The sequence below is a fragment of the Meleagris gallopavo genome, chromosome 1 (genome assembly GCF_905368555.1).
Source record: "Meleagris gallopavo chromosome 1, MGAL_WU_HG_1.1, whole genome shotgun sequence".
Classification (NCBI taxonomy): Eukaryota; Metazoa; Chordata; class Aves; order Galliformes; family Phasianidae; genus Meleagris; species Meleagris gallopavo.
In genome coordinates, this window is record NC_139404.1 from 108,514,761 (window position 1) to 108,535,731 (window position 20,971).

Here is a 20,971-nt window from a genome sequence, read left to right on the forward strand (position 1 = left end):
GTGAATGCAGCTTTCTTTCAAATGGTTTAGACTTGCATCTTGCAATGATTATTACATGAATTAAGTTAGATTGTATAATTTCTTATATGAAGTGTGGGATATGTGAACGCTACAGCTGGAGCTGGCAGAGTCTGAAACATTACAGTTTTCATTACGTATTAATTTATATGTTTATTTCCTGGCAGCTCCCTTATTGAGGAGCTGTTGTGGTAATGTTGTGGTTATATTTTACAAGAAATGGTTAAGTAAAACTCAAAACACCCGTTTGTCACAAAAACAGGTTGGTTCTATTCTTGCTTGTTTTCCTTAAATTATTTTCCTCTGATATTTCTTACAGTTGCAGAACTGCTGTTAGTTTTCTGGGGAAAAATCAGATGAAAATTGAGTACTTTTTTAAAATATGAAAACTAAGTGGTTTCTTGTTTTTACAAAGTTGTTATTAAAGAAGGTCTCAAAAGATATGTTATGAAGATAACAGATTTCACTTCCATGCTTTGCTACTTATGAGAAGAGCTGGATAACAGGCCGGACCTAAGATTTTTCAGAACTTCAACTTATGCTTATATGTTCAGTTCTGTGTTGGACCCTCAGACCTCCACAAAATTGAGCTGTGCCTTCCTAAACTTAAGAAACTAAGTGGGTACTGCACAGGTTGCCTATGAAGGAATTGGTTATGCTGTTTGTATTGCTGACTGGTTTTATTCTGAAATTCAGATAAGAAAACAATCTTTTATATTACATGTAGTTGTCGGATAAATATTTACTATATATGTAACAGTTCTATCCACTATATTCAGTGGAGAAGTACACAGAATTAGTTAAAAATTCTAGACACAACAAAGGTAATTTACTTACATTTAAAGTTTTAATGAGTGTGGAAAGAGAAATGCAGCTTTTTGGAAATATTGAAAGAAAGAAATCGAGCATTTTTTACCATAAAAGGCTTCTTTATTATTTCTTTCTTTATAGTTTGGTGGCTAGTCTTACGTGACGACTTCAGAATCTTTTGTTAGACTGTCAGATATTCCACAAACGTCTTGGCTAGTACCTTAATTCTGGGGGAATATAGCTTTTCGTTTGTATGTGTAGCTGGTGTCCCACATGTCTCTTTTATACTGATTGGCTAAGAAGTGAACCAATCTAGTTTATTGTTGAGTACTGCTTGGAGTTGTTCAATGAGAGAGGGAGAATGCACAGGTGATTTTCCCCTAGGCTCTGTTTAAGAAACATCAAGAAGTGGCTAAGGAAACCTCTGGAATATTGCTTTAGGTCACTTTCCTGCCTCACAGAAATAGATGTTTTCTGACAGATACTCCACAAACAAAATTAGGCATTTGAAAGATTTTAAACAGTCTCTTTTTGAAGAATAAAGTGGTACTTAATATGCTAACTGAAAGACAATGAGCTGCTGAGGAAATGGCTGGTGGTTTGTAAATGTGATTTGTAAATACGGTATGAAATGTCTATGGCCAGAGATGGTTAGATGTTTGAGAAGTAAGTTTGACTGGAATACAGTGTGTAATACTGACAGATCTTTCTTACTGAATGTGCAGTTATTACAGGCTTAGGGCAAGTTAAGAATAGTGACCTGGAGACAGTAGGAATTAAGCTTAAAAATGACTGAGAAACTTCAAATCAAGATTGCATAGCTTCAAGCAATTGCTTTAAGGCACAATTTGGAAAGTAATTCCTCCAACTGCATCTTCATATTCTGCATGTAATTGTACGCTTACATACCGCTTTTACTTACAAATGAAACTTTCGTGTATTTGATGGTTTTATGTGCAGCCTAAGTGAAAGAGTCATGTACTCTATGCTGTTATTACTATTTTTAAGTAGCAGTAGGATCTTCAGGGCGAGCTTTAGTATTCTGAGAAATATGTTACACCAAGGTGTACCATGGAATGTTACACTAAACTAACTTGTAATGATGGCATAAAGGATACACTTGCTGAGAAATAAAGGCTTTCAAAAAAGGCAGGAGGATTCAAGTATGGAGAAGTACTTAAAACTGTGTCTAAATGTTAGTTCTGTGTTTTTTGAATTCTCATTTTTGGTAAAGCTTTTCTTTTTTAATTCACAATGCAGTAATGTTGTAGACTGCTCCCAAGTTTGTCCTGAAGGGAAGAGGAAATCTAAAAAGTGACTTACTCTGTTAATTTTCTTTTAATAGCTTAGTTACTGATTTTGAGTTTGTGTGAAATACTAAGTAGCACTACTTAGTGTGCTACTAGAAATACATAGTTGATATTAACTCTTTTCTTTCAAACAGGATCTGTCCCATGCCACCATTGAAATGTACACAAATATTGGGAGAATTCGCTCAGCTAAGCTTGTTGGAAAGGATTTGGCAGAGTTTTATATGTAAGCATTAAATGTGTTAAATGCGTTAACTTTGAAAAGCTTGAATGTAATGCTCGAGGAAACCCTCAAAAGGAGTTTTTGAAAATATATTTTATTGTAAACATATGCTAAGTCTCTGGCTGTATTTTAGGAGGAGGGAGACACAAGGCAAATTGTAGATGCCACATCCCTGGAGACATTCGAGGCCAGGCTGGATGTGGCTCTGGGCAACCTGCTGTAGTGGTTGGAGACCCTGCACGTAGCAGGGGGGTTGAAACCAGTTGATCATTATGGTCCTTTTCAACCCTGGCCATTCTGTGATTCTATGAAATAGTAAAGAGATGAGAACTGGCAGTCTTTTTATATGAACCCTAGTTCTTCCCTCATTATTTATTACTGTTACTTTTAACTATTCTGTGTTTTTTACCTTCATCTTTTCCTCCTTGAAGAAAGAAAGGGCCAGGAGGGAGATGTAACCTTGCGTTTGCTGTAACTTGCTTTCTTAACATGGATTCTGATATGTTTCAAAGTTAATAGTTTTCTTAATTTTACACATACTTAAGCATATATACTAAAGAGCCAAAAAATATATAATTTAGAAAGAAATCAGTTTTGTATACAAAATTTTTATTTCCACCTGTGGAAAACTGAATGATCTTATTCCTGTGTTTGTTCCTGCTGTTAAATTCTGCTAAATGATCCTCCTGCATTGGCTTTCTGTTTTTATTCTTAAAGAATTTGGGAATTCTGAGTGGTTGGTGGTTTTTATTTCTTTTCCGGGGGGTGCTCTTATCTTTGAGCCTGCTTTCTGTCTACCTCCACTAAATGAATCTGAACTTCTTGTTGCAAGATTCTCCTAAATTAATGTAAATTTTCACCTGAGGGAATAACATCAGGTTAAAAGACTACCATGGAACTCTGCGTATTGATAAAAATGATAACCAAAATACTGAAGTGTTTTCCTGTACCGAAGTTGTTAAGGTAGCATGTTTTTAGTTAACTGTCAGAAGTCTGAGATGACTTCATCATGGAAGTGCATTTGTAGGAGGTAGCTTTGCCTCACTTGCTCTGACTTAAGAAGTCTCGTTGACATATGATATATTTAGACTAATTGCAGTTCTGCCAAATTGACTTGCAGAAGGATAGACCAATACATTGATCTGGCACCAGTGCAGTGAATGGCGTAATGGCTGGTTGCTGTTTGTTCTGCATTCATATAAAATGTTCCTCTCTCATGACTGCTTTTTAAAAGCATGTGGAGACAGTTTTCATGGCCATAAAGACTCTAGTATCACTCTGTATTCATTTATTTTTAAAGGAGGAAGAAAGGCCCGCAGAAGGCAGAAGTCTATCTTCAAGGAGCACTGAAAACTTACCTTGCTGAGGGCTGGGCATTGCTTGTCACGCATACAAGAAAGCAGTTAGCAGAATGTCAGAAGCACCTCGGGCAAATAGAAAAGTATCCTCTCAAAGATGGAGGCAGAAAATCACAGAAGAAAAGCTTCTACTTATTCTTCTGACATAGCTCTAATTTTATTTAAGATTAGAGACAGCCAAATATCAAACAGCTATTTCTTATTTCCTTTGTTGCTTTTATTTCAGGAGAGTTGGATTATTTATTTTTTCATTTTTTTTATGCCTTGTTCACTTAATACCTTTTGCATACAGTGCTACTCTTAGTTTTAGACTATGTCTGTGCTCTAGAGATTCAACATGTGTAGCATGAAATTTGTCATAAATTCAATATGTGCCATTGTAGGGTTCCTTTATGATTCTGTTTGTACTTAATAGTTGTGGTAATTCTTATGCCATAGTGTTTTTTTCATTTGGTAAGTACATCATAAGAAATATTCCCTGTATTAAGGGGCTTCATTCCCTGGTTTTCTTTACAAAACTGCAAACACCTTTTTCCTGTATCTGACCTGACAGTGATTTTTTTTTCCCTTCGATACTTTGTAGTATGTTCACTGTGTGAACATAACTGTGTTGCTGTGCTGCTGCTGCTCTCAGGGTACCACGTGTGTGTAAGGAAAACAGTCTATTGACTGGCCTTGGTTGTTGTGCTTTTTTTAAATTCATTTTGATGTTGGAGACACTTCAGTTTGAATTCTGCTTTTCATTTTAGCCTCATGTGGTGTTGCCTAAATTTAGTTGCTAGCTTAAGTAACAGAATTCTAATTTCAGCTGCTGTGCTTTGTGTATGTTATAGGAAAAACTGGCAAATTTTTATTATATCTTGATATTTTGAGGGAAGAGTACTGCTTTCATAGCTTTAAATTGAACTTCTTTGGGTGCCCCAACTGGGGTGTTCAGCTTAATGGGTTTATTGATGCAAGACAGCTCTTGTGGAAGTTTCAAGGAAAGACTTGATGGTATTACCCCTCCTCTTTTTTATTGCTAGCCCAAAAGCTAACATGATGATCTCTGGGTGACAATACTGGGAAGCTTACTGTAACTGGTTGTGGATTTCTCTTTCCTTATTTATTTATTTTTTTTGTTTCCTCCCTCCCCTCCACACACACATTCTTTTTTTAACTAAACAGCTATTACAGTGTATCTACTGAAAATTCTTAGATTGTTTTTAAGCGCTACTATTTTTTTTCTGCTTCATTGTGTGTGTTCTTTAAAAAAAAAAAAAAAAACAACAACATAACAGTAATATTGCTGCCTTCACTAAATACTTAGATGAGCATGTATGTCCTCAGCAATCAAAATATAAAGAATGCCTTATAACTTAATTATGGTAAATGGTGCTCTAACAACTGGCATAGTATCAGCAGCGTAAATCAGAAAGTAATTAAATACTCAAGTTATTCTAAATGTGCAGTAATACAACGTATTGGGACATTAACTTGCATACTGCATTTATCTTTTGTCAAGTAATGAATTTTCTATGCTCGCTAATATTTTTAGATGAGAGTTGGAGGGAAGACAGCCCAAGTTAATAATGGATAATATTTTAGTTAGTCTGAGAATGTGGCGATGTTGAAAGTAGATCTTATATTAAAAGATTAGAAAGGCAGTACTGAAACTGGTGTTTTTGCTCAACTTTTGAAATGTTGCTGCCTCATGTTTCCTTAACTTTATTAGTTATCTTCAAATAAGCAGTCTTTTAGCTGGTGATAATCACCTAACAGAAGATGAGCGTAAAAGCTTTTGCCAAGAAATACTAGATTTTGCCAATCAGCAAACAGAGAATCAAGGTAAGTCTGGTTTTCAAATGCATAAAGCGTTAGCTTTCCCTGAAGTAGACAGGGAAGTTTTTTTTCTATTTGGTTTCATTACCTTGTGTATGACTTCTGAATCAACGTGGCTCTTCTATTCAGAACATTTATGATGCTTCTGAAATAGCCAACTAATCAGTGATGAAAGAGTGATTAACATTTTCATCCTGAATACCAGGGGCTTTTTGTTTTACCTTGTCTGTTTCTGCTTTTGTAGCTCATAATTTCTCTTGTATTGCTTGGTGGGTTTTTTTTCTAGTTCCTAATTTAATTTTGCCTCTGTGTTGCTGACATGCACATGGCAGCTCTGTGATTGATCATGCTTTTTCTAATGTTAGACTTATTCCCATCCATTTCTACCTTACAATTTTGTTTATCTTACTTTTCCTCTTTATTCATTCCTCTGCTTCATCGATGTCTTGTCCTCAAAAAGTAGTTATTTTTATGTAAAAGTTTCTGTTTGTTTGTTTGTTTTATTTTTTTTATTTTTTTTTATTTTTTAATGAATGGATGTACCATATGCAATTTTAGACTTAAGTTTTCGGGGTTTTTTTTTTTTGCTTGCTTTTGAATCCAGAAAAAGAGAAAATCCTTTATCTGGTGAAGTTGTTGGCTCGAGGTATCAAGCTTATATTTGCTGTTAGTTAACATGCTGTGAGAATTTTATCACCTTATTTTACTGTGCTCGTCTGTGACGATTTATGTAATATTGAAATGTTAAACTTTTGCTTATCTGCCACCTTTTCACTTAGTTGTCTTTATAACCTAAGCAGTACTAACACTAGTAGGTGTATTCTTAGAAAATAAATCCCACATCTTAGGTGTAATTTCTGTGCAAGATAAAACTAAAATATGAAAGTATTGTTTTGTTTTAAAAGGATTTGTTGTGAGAAGTTGTTGATCTGTTTAATTCTAGGGATTAAGCTTTTGAGGGAAAAACAAATTTGCTGATTTTTTTGTTTGTTTGTTTTGTTTTGTTTGTACCTTTTTAGGTCAAAAAATTATATTGCCTATGCACTCCTTTGCACAGTTGAAAACTCTACATTTTGACCCTCCAAATGCTGTTGTCCATGTAGGTGGGAAGTTGTCTATTGAGTTGACTTTGATGAGCCAAATGCCCATTCCTATCCAAGTGGATCAGATTGCTATTCATGTTCACTTCAGCATTGAAAAGAATAATTACAGAAAAACAGCAGAGTGGCTCACTAAGCACAAAATCTCCAATGGTGTTATCAGCTTTCCAAATGAGGTTGTAGGATTTCCTTGGTCAAGAAATAACTTGCCTGCGCTGGAGCTGTATGAAATGTATGAACGAAGTCCCTCAGATAACTCTTTGAACACAGCAGGAATTATTTGCAAAAATGTGCACATGCTACTACGAAGGCAAGAGAGCAGCAGTTCTCTGGATAAGCCCTCAGGGCTAACTTTAGAAGATGGGGCTCATGTGTTAAAATGTCAGAACTTGATACTGGAACCAGGAGTCAATAAAATAACATTCAGTACTCAGGTATGTTTTTACAGTTGAGTGAACTAATATGTGGGAAAGAACTAAAAGCACTGTCTGAGGAAGAACATATTTCTGGCAAGTGATATTTGAATTGCTTCCTGTTACAGTATGGGTTATGCTGTTCACATTGTGGATTTCTTTTTATTGTTCTAGACCATAATTTCCCTTCGAAGAGGGTTGTTGTGCTTGTTCTGGTTAATCTTTTTAATTACCCTCATTATTAATCATGCAGTGAATGAGAAGGGACATACCATAAAAAACATAAGGAGTCTCTGCTAAAGGAAGCTGAATTTACATGAGTAAACACATGTGGAAGTAGGTCAGCAGCTAAATGCCACCGTCAGAAAATGGCTGAAGTCCTGCTTCTGCCATATAGTACTGCGTATGAAACTCCAAGTCCTTATTTATATATGCATTGTAAGTCAGATTCCTACTTGGAGCTATCAATTTTTTCCCTGCTTTCTTTCTTCCAGCAAGTTAGGAATTCCTAGTAATTGCTGAGATATTTAAGGATAGTGGTCTTCATCGCTTTTGCTTGCATTATATTACTACTAGTACTAGATGGTGTAGTAGCTAGAAATCATAGAATCACAGAATCATAGAATCACTCAGATTGGAAAAGACCTTAAAGATTATCGAGTCCAACCACAACCTAACCATACTACCCTAAGTCTAACAACCCTGCACTAAATCACGTCCCTGAGTACCACATCCAAATGGTTTTTAAACACATCCAGGGGTGGTGACTCAACCACCTCCCTGGGGGCCTATTCCACTGCTTAACCACCCTTTCTATAAAGAAGTGTTTCCTGATATCCAACCTAAACTTACCCTGGCACAACTTGAGGCCATTTCCCCTTGTCCTGTCACCAGTGAGAAGAGACCAACCCCGCTCTCGCTGTAAACGCCTTTCAGATATTTGAAGAGAATAGTAAGGCCTCCCCTCAGCCTCCTTTTCCCCAGACTGAACAGCCCCAGTTCCTTCAGTCTCTCCTCATAGGGCATATTCTCTGAGCCCTTCACAACTTGTTGCCCTTCTTTGGACCTGGATCTTGGATACCAGGCCTAAGTATTTTTGGTAGTGTGGTGGTTTCTTGGTTTTTAAGTGCTTAATTCGTTTTATGACCTTGTACTTTTCTGGCTTGTGGTTACTTTGTTTGTTATAATTGCTAATGAACTGGTGAAAGACATTTCCCTCCCAGCTTAATTCTAGTAAATAAAATAGCAAGCCTTTTCAAAAGCGATACTTCACTATCTGTTTGGAGTTTCTGAAGTAGGTGGTTCTGGCCTCAGCGTATCATTCTCTTCTTTGGATTTTCTTTAAGTACTGTCTCCCTCCTCACTTCTGTAACCCTTCATAGGAAAATATTTAGTAGAGTTCAGTGCTACAGTAATGAACAACAGTGCAGAGAAAATTTGAGTGAGAAAACACTGATGTCTTGATGGTGCAGCTTTTCTGCATAGCTTTTAATACTACTTAGATTTAATTCTACCCAGCATTAAGACATTTTATGAATTCCTCTTGGTAAAATGGCACATGGAAAAGGAATAGCTCTTACATCTGTAGTAGTAGTGGCTAAGTATAAGTAGAATCAAGAATAAATATACTATGAGATGATAGTGCATTGGATTTGCTTTTTGTAATGTTATTGCAAAATATCTAGAATCTCATTGTACAGGTCAAGGGAAGAGTTTGAGTGTGTTTGAACTGAACAGCTTGAGCTGAGGGCTGTGCCTGATACGAACATTGTAGGGTTTTATGAATGTTAGCTAAATAAGTACTTTGCTACTTGCTAAATATAATTTCAGTACTTAATAAAGTTACATTTTAATTTATGTGCACTTGAGGAGAGAGGGAGGAGGGGGGACAATTTATTTGGGAATTTTTTTTGTCTTGAGAGAGTAGCTATTATATTAGTTATTCTGACTGCTGGTATGTGTTATTCTTTCTTGACTTGTGGAGCTTATTATCTTAATATGAGAAAAGATGCACCTTTTCTGAAAATCTTGTAGCTTATGGAATGATTCTTTTGATTTTGTTTTTGTTTTGATTTACAAATACAAAACGTCTGTAAGCGAGCTGAGAAAATACTCGGTTTGTTTTAGAAGTAATTCCTAAATTGAAAATGCCATTCCAATGTTTTCTTCAAAGGCCAAGGAACCTGGTACGTACACCCTCAGGCAGCTGTGCACTTCAGTGGGAAAAATACAGTTTGTCCTTCTTCATATTTATCCAATAGTGCAGTATGATGTCTATTCTCAGGAGCCCCAGCTAAAAGTGGAACCGACGACTGGTAGGTACAACTGCCACACTGAATTTGATTAATTCTGTTATACTCTCCTTGGAACTAGATTGTGTTTTCTGCCTTGGATTTTATTTGGGATGTGTCTTACTTTTAGTTTTGAGCTAGATTTTTTTTTTTCAAATTATTGATCCAATATGGTGTCAATTACGGCTTGTTTCTCAACAACTAATCGCAGAGCTTAGCTCGAACTTGAATGTGCAGTATCACTTAAATATTAGATATGATTTGAGTTCCCATGTGCATTAGGAAAACTCAGTTGTTAAACTTTTAATTGACTGAACGGATCAGTTAGTTCAGTGATGCTGCAGTCTCTTTCATACTTAATAAATGCATACTACAAACTGAGCTTCTCTGTTGGAGGTAATATTAAGTTATTAGAATTCTGAATGCATCCATTGATTTCATGGATGGCTGAGAATTACTTGTTGTAGAATTTACTGTATTTGGTATGCTGAAGTTCATAGTGATTTTATTTTCAGGTTGGGGCAGATGAGTTAATAAGCATTTGTGCTATCATCCCAGTTAAAGGGACTGCACTGTAAAGAAGATGGGCATACTGGGGAGAGGGGAATTTATCATATTAGCTACCCAAGGAAATTGATGGATGTGATTCAGATATTTGAGAATCTGTGTGCATACTTGCTTTCTTCTTGTCTTGTTTATGTAAATACACCATGTGGGTATGACCAGTACCACAGGCACAAAAATCTAAAGCAGTTTACAACATTGAGAATTCAGTAAAAAGCTTAGTAAATTCCCTAGGATTTTATCTTTCACTGAATTCTGTGCTGCCAGAGCTACGCATATATATAAGTCAGCTAACCTGGACTTAGGTCAGATAAATAGCATGGAGAAACAGGTTGTTTGAACTTGAGTGACCAAACCCATGATAATAGGATTTAATACCAAAAGCCCAAACTTTTAAGTTGCTCTAAAATGTGTAACAATTGGAGGAATTGCAAACTTTGCTACTTTGGAGGTAGTAAACTTTAGCAGTGCATTGTAGCCATGTACCATTGAGTACTGGAATCAGTTGACAATTTCTGCTTTCTTCTTCAGATAGCCTTTTGGCTGGCATTCCACAGAAGGTGAAATTCACAGTGACTACAGGTCATTACAGCATGAAGAGTGGAGATACTTTGCAGCTCAGTAATGCTGATGCCATGCCTATTCTGTACAATCCAGAGAGCAAGGCAGTGATCTATTCCAACACCAGAGGTAAGCAATCAAAATAATCTTTAGATAGCTGAAAATAAAATAATCCTGAAGTAAAATTTGTTAAGACGATTACACTTTTTCAGTAGTTGTTATTGAGAACAATTCTAGGAAACTGTAACTGAGTACTTCAGTGTAGAAGGGTCTTAAACTTCCACCTTCAGAGTAGTACTATGTACTTTTCAGTAAGTATAACTGGATGTCTTTTACTTGCATGGATGAAATACCATAGATATGGAGAAATAGCTGCTGGCTTCATGATTTCCAAATTTATGGTGGTGAGCTTCTATTACTATGCAGAGTTTATCATAACTAGGCAATACAGTTTTGTTGTCAAGTAGTCTGAGTACATTTTTACTTAGTGCTCTTTAGCCAGTGTTGCGTTTAAGTACATGAAGTCAAAGGGTTTATTTTCCTTTCCTGTGTGTATGGGAACTGCTGAATCACAGCCTGAACCTCTGATTGATCACCTGAGGCGAGCGATGAGTCAGCCACGGGAGCATAGGTGAAGGCATTTCACCTGTGCTGCAGGAAAGGGTGGAGCCTGGCTCCACCTCTCCTAGACCCATTTAAGAGCTGACTGCTATTGGGGAAGGATCTCTTCTGGAGATCCACTCCACTGGAGTTACCTAAGCAAGCCCGGGATATGGGTAAGCATCCCTATCTTTTCTGCTTTGGTGTAATAACTATGTAGCCAAGCTCTCTGCTATACTATAACATCTGTATATTGATTGATTGTACACTGTGCTTGAGTGTATTTGAGCAGCTAAAGATACACTAAAGTTTTACATAAATGAGAACAGTCTTAATGGACATAATGTAACTGAGATTGAAATAGACTATACAGATATGTACCCTACATATTAAGGTTCCATAAGGAATCACAGAATATCTTGAGCTGTGAGGGGGCCCTCAAGGATCATCAGTGCTAACTGTCCTGGCTCCACACAGGGCCGCTCAAAATCCAAACCCTATGTCTGAGAGCAGTATCTTGCTGCTTCCTGAACTCTGACACTGGGGGCCGTGCCCACAGCCCTGTGCAGCCGGTTCCATGCCCACCGCCCTCTGGTGCAGCCCCTTTCCCTAGACCCCAGCTGCTCCTCCCCTGACACAGCTCCATGCCGTTCCCTCGGGCCCTGTCGCTGTCACACAGAGCAGAGCTCAGCGCTGCCCCTCTGCTTCCTGTGAGGAGCTGCAGCCGCCATCAGGCCTCCCCTCAGCTCCTCTGCTCTGCGCTGAACACAGCAAGGGGCCTCAGATGCTCCTCATACATCTTCACTTCTAGATCCCTCCCCATCTTTGTTACCCTCCTTTGGATGCTCTCTAACCGCTTTGTGTCCTTACATCGCAGCCAAACCCGCACCCAGTGCTGGAGGTTAGGCCACATAGCACAGAGCAGAGGGGACAGCCCCTCCCCTCACCCAGCAGCAGTGCTGGGCCTCCCTGGCTACAGTTGGCCCTTTGTGCTGCCAGGGCGTGCTGCTGGCTCAGGTACAACTGTCAACTAGAACACCCTTTCTGCAGCACTGCTATCCAGCTGCTGAGCTGGATAAATTTATTTGCGTTTTCAGTAAATGTTAAGTTTCTTTGAAATAAAAATGAATTATGAGAATAAGGAGGTGAAGGACATAGTGAAAAATTCAGTGTGAATTTCAGTGAATTTAACTCTTCATCTAATTTGAAGTCTGTTACCAAGTTGTCCTCTTGGTTTTTCCTTGAACGTTGGAAGAAACTGCTGCACTAAATGTGGTGGTTACCTTCCTGCAATTTGAGAAGGATAGAGCATCAGTATTGAGAAGTTGTATACAGCAGTGGTATTTAAGATGTGTGGATTGTAATTAGTGTGAGAAGGTTATTAGGGAGATATGAGACATAGTTTCTCATTTTTGTTTCTGAAAATATGAAGGTCTTGTTAGGTTATGTTACCATATGTTTTCTATGACAGGTCTATAGGCTCATTTCTGTACTTAATTACAGAAATAAGCTGAGGGGATAAATGTTTTCAAATAACTTCTCCCTTTTCTGCACAACCACAGAAAAGATCTCAGAATCATCACTAAGAATTCAGTCTTCTGAAAAGATTACAAGCATCAATTTGCCAGTGGCTCCTGCATATCATGTGATTGAATTTGAACTAGAAGTCATGTATTTACCATCAGCCACAGAATCTGCAGAGGAGGGGGAAAATACTACAAATAAAGAAGTTCAGAGAAAAAACAAAGAAAAACAAAAACTGGACAACTGTATGGCTACTGTTGATCAAAAAGTAAGATGACATTTACTATTTTTATTATGTTTGATCGTGGCAACATGAACTTCACAAAATATTAAGTGAGAGTAATGGTGGGAAAAACTGCTTGCACTGAGCTAACTTTCCCTTAAAGACGTAAATGCAAAAATCTTAATAAACAGTATCAATGTAGAGAATACATAAGCAGAAATCTATACTGTCTCCTGTGTTGTCACATGTTCCTCTTGCTCATACTTGAATATTCATGTTCTGATGCTCAGTTTTTATAGGATGAAGGATACCTGTGTCTTTGTGAAAGGTAGCATGGTGGTCTTTAAATCCTCCTTTTTGATTAATGGGAAAGGATTTCTTCTACTTGCAAAGTGTGTATGTGAATATTATGGTTAAAAGGAATAGGTATAGATTAGCACTGCTAAAATGGGATGTGACAAATTATTTTTATTTATATGAATTCCTCTCCTCTCCCCACACATACCAAAAAATAATGTTAAATGTATGTGCAAGAGAAATGTAATAGTTAAGTGTGCTGCTTAAAATTAAACACACAATATATTTTAAGCTTGTCTTTAAGAAAATGTTACAATATTTCAGTAATAGTTCTTACAGCAATGTACTGACCTTTTATCAGATTATTTGTTATCAGATTATTGTTAAGATGCTGTTGATAGTGACACTTTCATTTTTTTTCTGTCCACCCTCCTTTATTTCTGGTGTTCAGAAGTGAATGTATGAGGTTTCTATGGGAAAAAACTTCAAGATTTCATCCTTGCTCAGAAAAAAGCAAAAGGCTGATGGTTTTTCAGATTAACTCTGACGTACTATTTTCTTTTTCATCTGGATGCATTAGACATAGACACTGAGCAAAGGTTTGTTTGGAAATTATGAGAAAAGTAAATCAAGTTATGAGCAAGAACTTTGGTCTCTTTCTCTTTTAGGTAACCATTGATTGTCCTTGGTCGATTTATTCCACTATTATTGCATTAACATTCTGCATACCTTTTAATGCCAAGCATTCCTTATTGTCAGCTGGCAAACGGTAAAGAAATTAAGCATTTCTTATTTCTTTCTTCTAGGAAAATAGGGATCTGGAGTTTCATAAGTATTGTCTATAGCTGACTTTTTTATTATTATTATGTTTTGAATTGGACTTCTGCTGTCCTACAGTTTCCTGCTGAAGGTTTGCATATTTTCTCTAGTGTACTTTCTTAACAATAAAATAAGCGCATTTTCAACTTTTCTGGAAACACAATCACAAAGTCATAGAATCATAGAATGGCCTGGGTTGAAAAGGACCACAATGATCATTGAGTTTCACCCCTCTGCCATGGGCAGGGTCACCAACCACCAGACCAGGCTGCCCAGAGCCACATCCAGCCTGGCCTTGAATGCCTCCATGGATGGGGCATCCACAGCCTCCTTGGGCAACCTGTTCCAGTGCGTCACCACCCTCTGAGTGAAAAACTTCCTCCTAATATCTAACCTAAACCTCCTCTGTCTCAGTTTAAAACCATTCCCCCTTGTCCTATCACTATCCATCCACATAAACAGTCGTACCCCCTCCCATTTATATGCTCCCTTCAAGTATTGGAAGGCCACAATGAGGTCTCCCAAGAGCCTCCTCTTTTCCAAGCTAAACAAACCCATATATACATATGTAAAATATATAAAATAAACTAATCTAATCTATTTCTATGTAGTTATTTGTTTCTGTTTTACATGAAAGAGTGTGTTTTACATATGTTTCTACAGATTAATAAATAATGAGAAAAGATTGAAAGAAATAAACCTGCTTTTATATTTTTTTTGCACAAGCTGTGCACTTTACAGCAAATTTATGGACCCTGTATTCTGTAAATGTAAAAATGGAAATTTGCTAGAAAATTCAACAAACTTCATGTTTTTCAGGAAGTATGTGCAAGTCTGCATACAGAATTTGTCAGAACTCTGCTTTCAGCTTTCAGACAATAACCTAAAAAATACTGCTGACTGTACAGATTTGCAGCTGATACCTCTGAACTCTGAATCTCAACAGGTAAAAAGACTCTCGTGGTGTTTTGTGAGCTTGCTGACAGGATAGTTAGATGAAACTTCCTGCTAGTAATACCGTTAGCACTTCTGTATGTAACTTTTGTAGGAAGGCTGATAACTGGCATTGTTACATCTTTGTGATCTTCTGAGTAACTTTGATTCTTAAAGATGCTTTAGAAGGCACTGCTGATGTTAGATGAAATTCTAAAAGATGTGGAGATGATTAGCTTGTCCATTCACTTGTAACCTTGTTTTTTTAAGCTATATTGATACCAGAATGTATGAATATATGTAAGAGGATATGTATTTCCATTTCTCCATCAGAGAGAGAGAAACTAATGCTATAAACAATTTCTCTTTCAGGTCATCTATAGTAAGCAATCAATATTCTTTGTGTGGGAATTGAAGTGGACAAAAGAGCTTCCTCTCTCCTTGCAGTGCCTGTTTTCAGTCAGCTTTTGTCCAGCTACCTCTGAAAAACAGTCTCTTACCCTGAAGCCGTTCACTTATGAGTTCCAAGTGGAAAACTTTTTTGTAAGCATTCTCAAGTATAGTATATATTAACTGAATGTGATTTCTTAATATACACCACACAAAGGGGAAGTCAAGAAAAATATTTTAGAAATTCCCTTTGCATAATGAAATTGAAGATAATTGGAAAGCTGTGTATTCTATGTTGAATTGTAGAACTGGAAAAGAGGTAAATTACATGCTTACCCCTGGAATAGGATAGGAGGAGAACACTTGTGTGAGTTTCCTTGAACTCGATTTTTGTTTCTTGTTTTGGTTTTACTCTGTTTTTCTGCTTCTTTGGGCTCGTGATGTGGACAATGTCTGTAGATTACTTACTGAGCTGCTTTTTTCCTAGTAACTTCAGGCAGCCCTCTCCAAAACAAACTGCCATTTCTAAAGATCTTTGCTATTGTAAGCATTTGAGTTGTTTTTGTAGTGCTTTTGTATTGATGAGTTCCTCTAATGAAATATTTAGGATTTGCTAGGCCATTATCTTAAGTGTTTCTTCTTTCCCCTTATGGACAAACTTCTTTGATCTGCTAGGAAGCTTAGGCTAGGTATGACTTCCCATTAAAGGAACTTTATCAACATTACAAAGTCTCATCTCTAAATTCAGTTATGTTAGCCTTTTTAATGCTCGGGTAAAAGTAGCAGCATGAGAAATATTTCATTGGGTTAAATCCTTTTGCCCATTTTCAGGGTTGCTGTGTTTTTTGCCTACTGGCATGTAACTAGTATTTTTGGCACTTTTATCAGCATCCTTACGGATATATTTTTTTAAAGGGAGCTAAATGTTTCCAGCACTGATATTTTAATCCTTTTTCTTTGGGAGGAGTAGAAAGTTTAATATTGTAGTAATTAAATTTGTTCTTTGATAATATGAACACCTTTATTCAGGGGATTGTGATGGTATGAATGATAAGTAAGCTCTCAGAATTTTTGTCGCATGTCTGGGAAGAGAGGAGTCAGGAAGCTAATAAAAGTTTTTTCAGTTATAATAAGGTAGATATCCATTTAAAAGTACTGAAAGGCTGAACAGTTAAAAGCTTGAAGTGGAGGGAAGAATTGTGTACTCCGCTGATATCAAAAATAATTTAAATCAAATTTGTTTTAATTTTAGCAATAAAAACTTAACTGAATCTTGCATTAAAAAAAACTAAAACATGAATGTTAAACACAAAAGTAAGTTTATAATATATAAATTGTCAAGTGTTGTTTAAACATAACTAAATGCACCCCCCTTTTTTTATTTCTTGATAACAGTACTCTTTTTCTTCCTTACAGACATTGTACCATGTGAAAACTGAAATTTTTCCACCACTGGGGACAGAGTACTGTAAAACAGGCTCACTATGCTCCTTAGAGGTGTCCATTACTCGTCTTGTTGACCTCTCAGAGGTTGACAGAGATGAAGCATTAACAGAATCAGATGGGTATTGCACAACAAAACTTATGTATGAAGGTAAGAATATTTTTTTCTTACTCACACTGACACAATTCTCCAGTGGTTTTGTCTCAATGTCACCTATTAGACTTTCTGTGAAATACATGTTCCCCACCTCCCCTTTCCCCTGGCTTTTATTGCTAAGCAAGACACTGTGGTATGGAACATCCCTTTGTTCAGTCTGGGCTAGCTGCTCTGGTTGTGTCTCCTCTTTGCTCCTTGTTGCTCGTAGCCTCTGGTGACAGGACACATGAGAGGCAGAAAAGCCCTTGATTCTGTGCAACCACTGCTCTGCAACAGCTAAAACACCAGTGTATTACCAATGCATAGCAAACCCACAACCAGCTTCATATGAGCTACTATGAAGAAAATTAACTCTATTCCAGCAAAAAATGGGACAGTGAGAGTATTTTATGAGTTTTTTTTTTTTATTTTATTCATTAACTTGTCTTCAAGTGTAATTGCTACTCAGGCTGGTTGAATGCTTGTTTGAGGCAATGGTCCCTTTGGTGTAGGGCTGTTTTCTTACTTTGCACAGCTCTTATAGAATCACAGAGAGACTTGGCTTGGAAGGGACTTAAAAGCCATCCAGTTTCAACCCACTAGTGCAACCCACTACATCAGGTTGCCCAGGGCCCCAGCCAACTTCACACAGAAAATCCTGTGAGTTTTTAGATACTGCAAAAATACTGATTTTAAAGTGTTCTAAAACTATACTGGAGGTTCTTTTTTTTCCAAGTAAGATTTTTGTAGTGTCTTCTCTTTGTTCTTGCAGTTGTTGACAACAGCAGTAACTGGGCTGTCTGCGGAAAAAGTTCTGGAGTGATATCTATGCCTGTAGCAGCTCAAGCAACTCACAAAGTCCACATGGAAGTGATGCCACTGTTTGCTGGATATCTACCCTTTCCTGATGTCAGATTATTTAAATACCTCCCTCATCATTCTGCTCACTCCATGCAACTTGATGCTGGTAAAGCTATCTTGAATTCATGGCTTCTTAAAGAAATGGTTCTGCTCCTTCCATGTTCTTGAGTAAAGAGAAAAGCAAGGCAAGGAAGTATATTGACCAAGTACCCGTAGATGTTTTTTGTAGTGATCTTCTTTTACAGTTCTACTTTGAAACATTTAAGGTGCTGCTTTAGCAGGAAGTTTGATTTCAAGCTGCAGTCTTAACATGTGAGGGGAAATAATAAACACGTTCTTTTTTTACTTCTTATTTCCTTTAAAAATTCTGCTGCAAATTAGTTATCACTTAATTTTTAATCAAGTGAACATTGATTTGATAATGGAACCTCAGGATTAGAAGATTGTCCCTTAACTGCACACCTCTCACATCTCTGTTAGTTTTGAAAACAGTTTTTATAACAACCAACTGGAAATAGAAGTACTGAGAACTTGTGGCATATAAACCATGTCAAGGCTTAAACTACTAGTGACCTTTAGGTTTTAATTGTACTGTTGAGTAGCTGCAGAGCTCTAGTGAGAATTTGCTCCTGCAAGCGATTTACCATTTGTCAGCAGCGCTCCAGGAATTGCCAGTGTGCTGTCTTCTAGTTTATGACAAATGTGAGGTAACACTACTCAACTTTTTCACATGAACCAAAATAATTCACACTGTTGAATCTGCTGTTTGCCAAACTTGAGCAGACTGTTACCTCAGCAGAGATGTTCAGTAACTGTTAACACGTGGTAGTTTGACTGTGTGTCTGAGTTCTGAAATAATTTTGAGTTCCTTAATCACTTCATAGAATGAAATCGTGGGTTTTTGTTTTGAACAGATAGCTGGATTGAAAATGATAACCTGTCTGTGGACAAGAATGTGGATGATCAAGCTGACAGCAGCAGCATAAGGAGCAGAGGTAGCTTGCATTCTGCGGCTAGTGGGGAACACAAAGGTTTGCCAATGCCCCGTCTGCAATCCTTTTCATCTGGTCAGGTCTTCAACTGCAGCACGGGTATGCAAATACTTGTCATTCCCAGCAAGGACGACCATGTTCTCGAAGTCAATATCACGTGACAACTTGGTATAAGAACAAGGAAAAAACAAACAAACAAAAAAAAACATTAGAAACTGGATATGAAAGCACTTTAAAGGATTATGACCTGATTAGTCTTTGTTGCAACATTTTAACGCTAAAGAAACCTATGGCATTCAACATTTACTGGCCATGGAAGCACCAGACAATTGTATCAATTTAAATGTACAGTGAAGCTTGTGTCAGCTAGTTTATATTGCCACTTTAATATGTTTTGTGTGAGCTATTGGGTTTTCTCCCTTCAGTCACATCCTGCATCTCAACACAGGGCAACAAAAACAAAATAAATCCAAGTATTTGGACCACTTTTTTATTTTTTGTCTGGCAGCTGATAGCTTAGTTTAATGCTTCCTTCATATTTTAGAGTTAAGATTTGGGTGACACAATTATCCAAGTCTTGGTATTTTATGTAATTTACAGGCTTTTCCACATGTGCCACAAGTACAGCAAAGCATACAACAACTTGTTCATCGACTTAATAGTTGCTTTCCTGATTTTTTTTCCTTTTTTTTTTTCTTTTAGCATTGTTAATTCCTGTCATTGCAATCTTATACTAAACTTCCATCATTTGCATTCTTAAATGCATGGAAGACTACTGCTATAAACAATCTTAACTGAACAAATTCCTTATTTTTTTTGAGACTTTCTCCTTCACAGAATATACACTGTGATGTCACATATTATATGGTTTTATTTTTTTGGGGGTGGGATGGGTGGGACATCCTCTTGCATAGTTCTTACCAAAGAAAGATACTGATAGAATTTAATAATAAATTATTTGGCTTGAGTTCCCAGATTCATTTCTTTTATTAGCATTTCTAAGTGGCTTGGTTTTCTGCTCCAATTTTGAAATTGGGGCAAAAATTTCAGTATGAGATAATACTTGAACAGTCAACCTTTCATCACGAAGGCTTAGTGTAATTATTACTGAATTAGAGGCCAGACTTCCGCATTCACGGGGGAAGAAAGAGGTTGGTTTGATATAGGAAAGCTTGCAGATGTAGAATAATTGTGAAGCAAAGTTAAAACATGTAACTTAAAGAATTTCATTATTTATATCTTGAAATGTAAATACAAAAAAGTGTTTAAAAGAGAAAGTGTAATTTTTGTGAATGTTGCAAATTCACCTGTGACTGGAAAAATTACAACTCCTGATGTCTTGCTTCTGGTATTGAAACTTGTGCATTTAATGTGAGAATGACCTTTTCTACTTGCAGTTCTATAATGGTGCATTGTGAACAGACTCCACAGAGGAAAACCATCCCATATCAGATATTTGTCAGTAAAGTTAAACATATTAGGAAAAAAAAAAGGAACAGCTCATTAGGCAAATCATTTTTTTTGTTTTGCTTTTTTTTTTCTAAACTCAGGTTCTGCTAAATTACAAAGGGGAAGGAAAAAAACCCTCTTTCCAAACTGAATTGCAGTTAAAGAGTGAAATAATACCTTACTTTTTTTTGTTGTTGTTGTATTTTTATTTTTATTTTTTAAAGCAATGTCTAAATAGATGTAAAAAGTAGACCTGCTAGCTGAAAACGTTACTGTTAAGCATCTTCTTTCTGTGAAGGAATGCCTTTCTCTGTGGAAATCATACCATTTTGTTCTGGATAAAACCCAAAGCATCATTTAGTGTGAGTGAATGGCTGCTGGGATTCTTTGACTGGAAAAGGTAACGAGTTTGTGACTTTGACACTGCAGGTATTCTAATTGATTCCATTTTCATGGTTTGCTATTAAATCATTTTTCACATCGTTCTGTAATATACCGTTAGATTAAACACATTGTACTAAGATTGTTTAATGAAATTGTAAGCGTTACAGTTCTAAATATACATGTTTTAAAAAGAAATCCAAGTTCTCTAGTGCTGTGACTGTTTTTATTTTAAGAAGTGATGACTTCCATCTCCCTCTAGCCCAAGCTGCTTTCCTTTAAAAAGGCAGCCCGTTGTTTAGGTGTAGGTAATGTGTGAGGATGTAGGAGGGGCAGAAGCTTCGTGTCCTGCTGCAGGTCCCCTGTGACAGGCCGGTCTCCCGAACCGCACGGTACTCATGGGTCCCATGAGCCCGGCTCGGATTAGGTTCGGTGTGCCCTAAGGCGCTTTTAG

At 37.0% G+C, this 20,971-nt stretch overlaps 1 protein-coding gene across 1 annotated transcript in view; it reads left to right on the forward strand.

The window, feature by feature from the left end:
• TRAPPC10 (trafficking protein particle complex subunit 10) overlaps positions 1–20,715 on the forward strand; it is a 43,158-nt gene extending 22,443 nt beyond the window's left edge. The window contains exons 11-23 of the mRNA XM_085209295.1: positions 2,273–2,364; positions 3,662–3,802; positions 5,434–5,546; positions 6,560–7,074; positions 9,227–9,368; positions 10,440–10,598; positions 12,632–12,861; positions 13,782–13,882; positions 14,752–14,878; positions 15,238–15,408; positions 16,672–16,849; positions 17,607–17,801; positions 18,610–20,715. Of these exons, the coding sequence (XP_085065421.1) occupies positions 2,273–2,364; positions 3,662–3,802; positions 5,434–5,546; positions 6,560–7,074; positions 9,227–9,368; positions 10,440–10,598; positions 12,632–12,861; positions 13,782–13,882; positions 14,752–14,878; positions 15,238–15,408; positions 16,672–16,849; positions 17,607–17,801; positions 18,610–18,848 (2,403 nt within the window). The 3' untranslated portion in view covers positions 18,849–20,715. The remainder of the gene's footprint in view (positions 1–2,272; positions 2,365–3,661; positions 3,803–5,433; positions 5,547–6,559; positions 7,075–9,226; positions 9,369–10,439; positions 10,599–12,631; positions 12,862–13,781; positions 13,883–14,751; positions 14,879–15,237; positions 15,409–16,671; positions 16,850–17,606; positions 17,802–18,609) is intronic.
• The last annotated feature ends 256 nt before the right edge of the window (positions 20,716–20,971 follow it).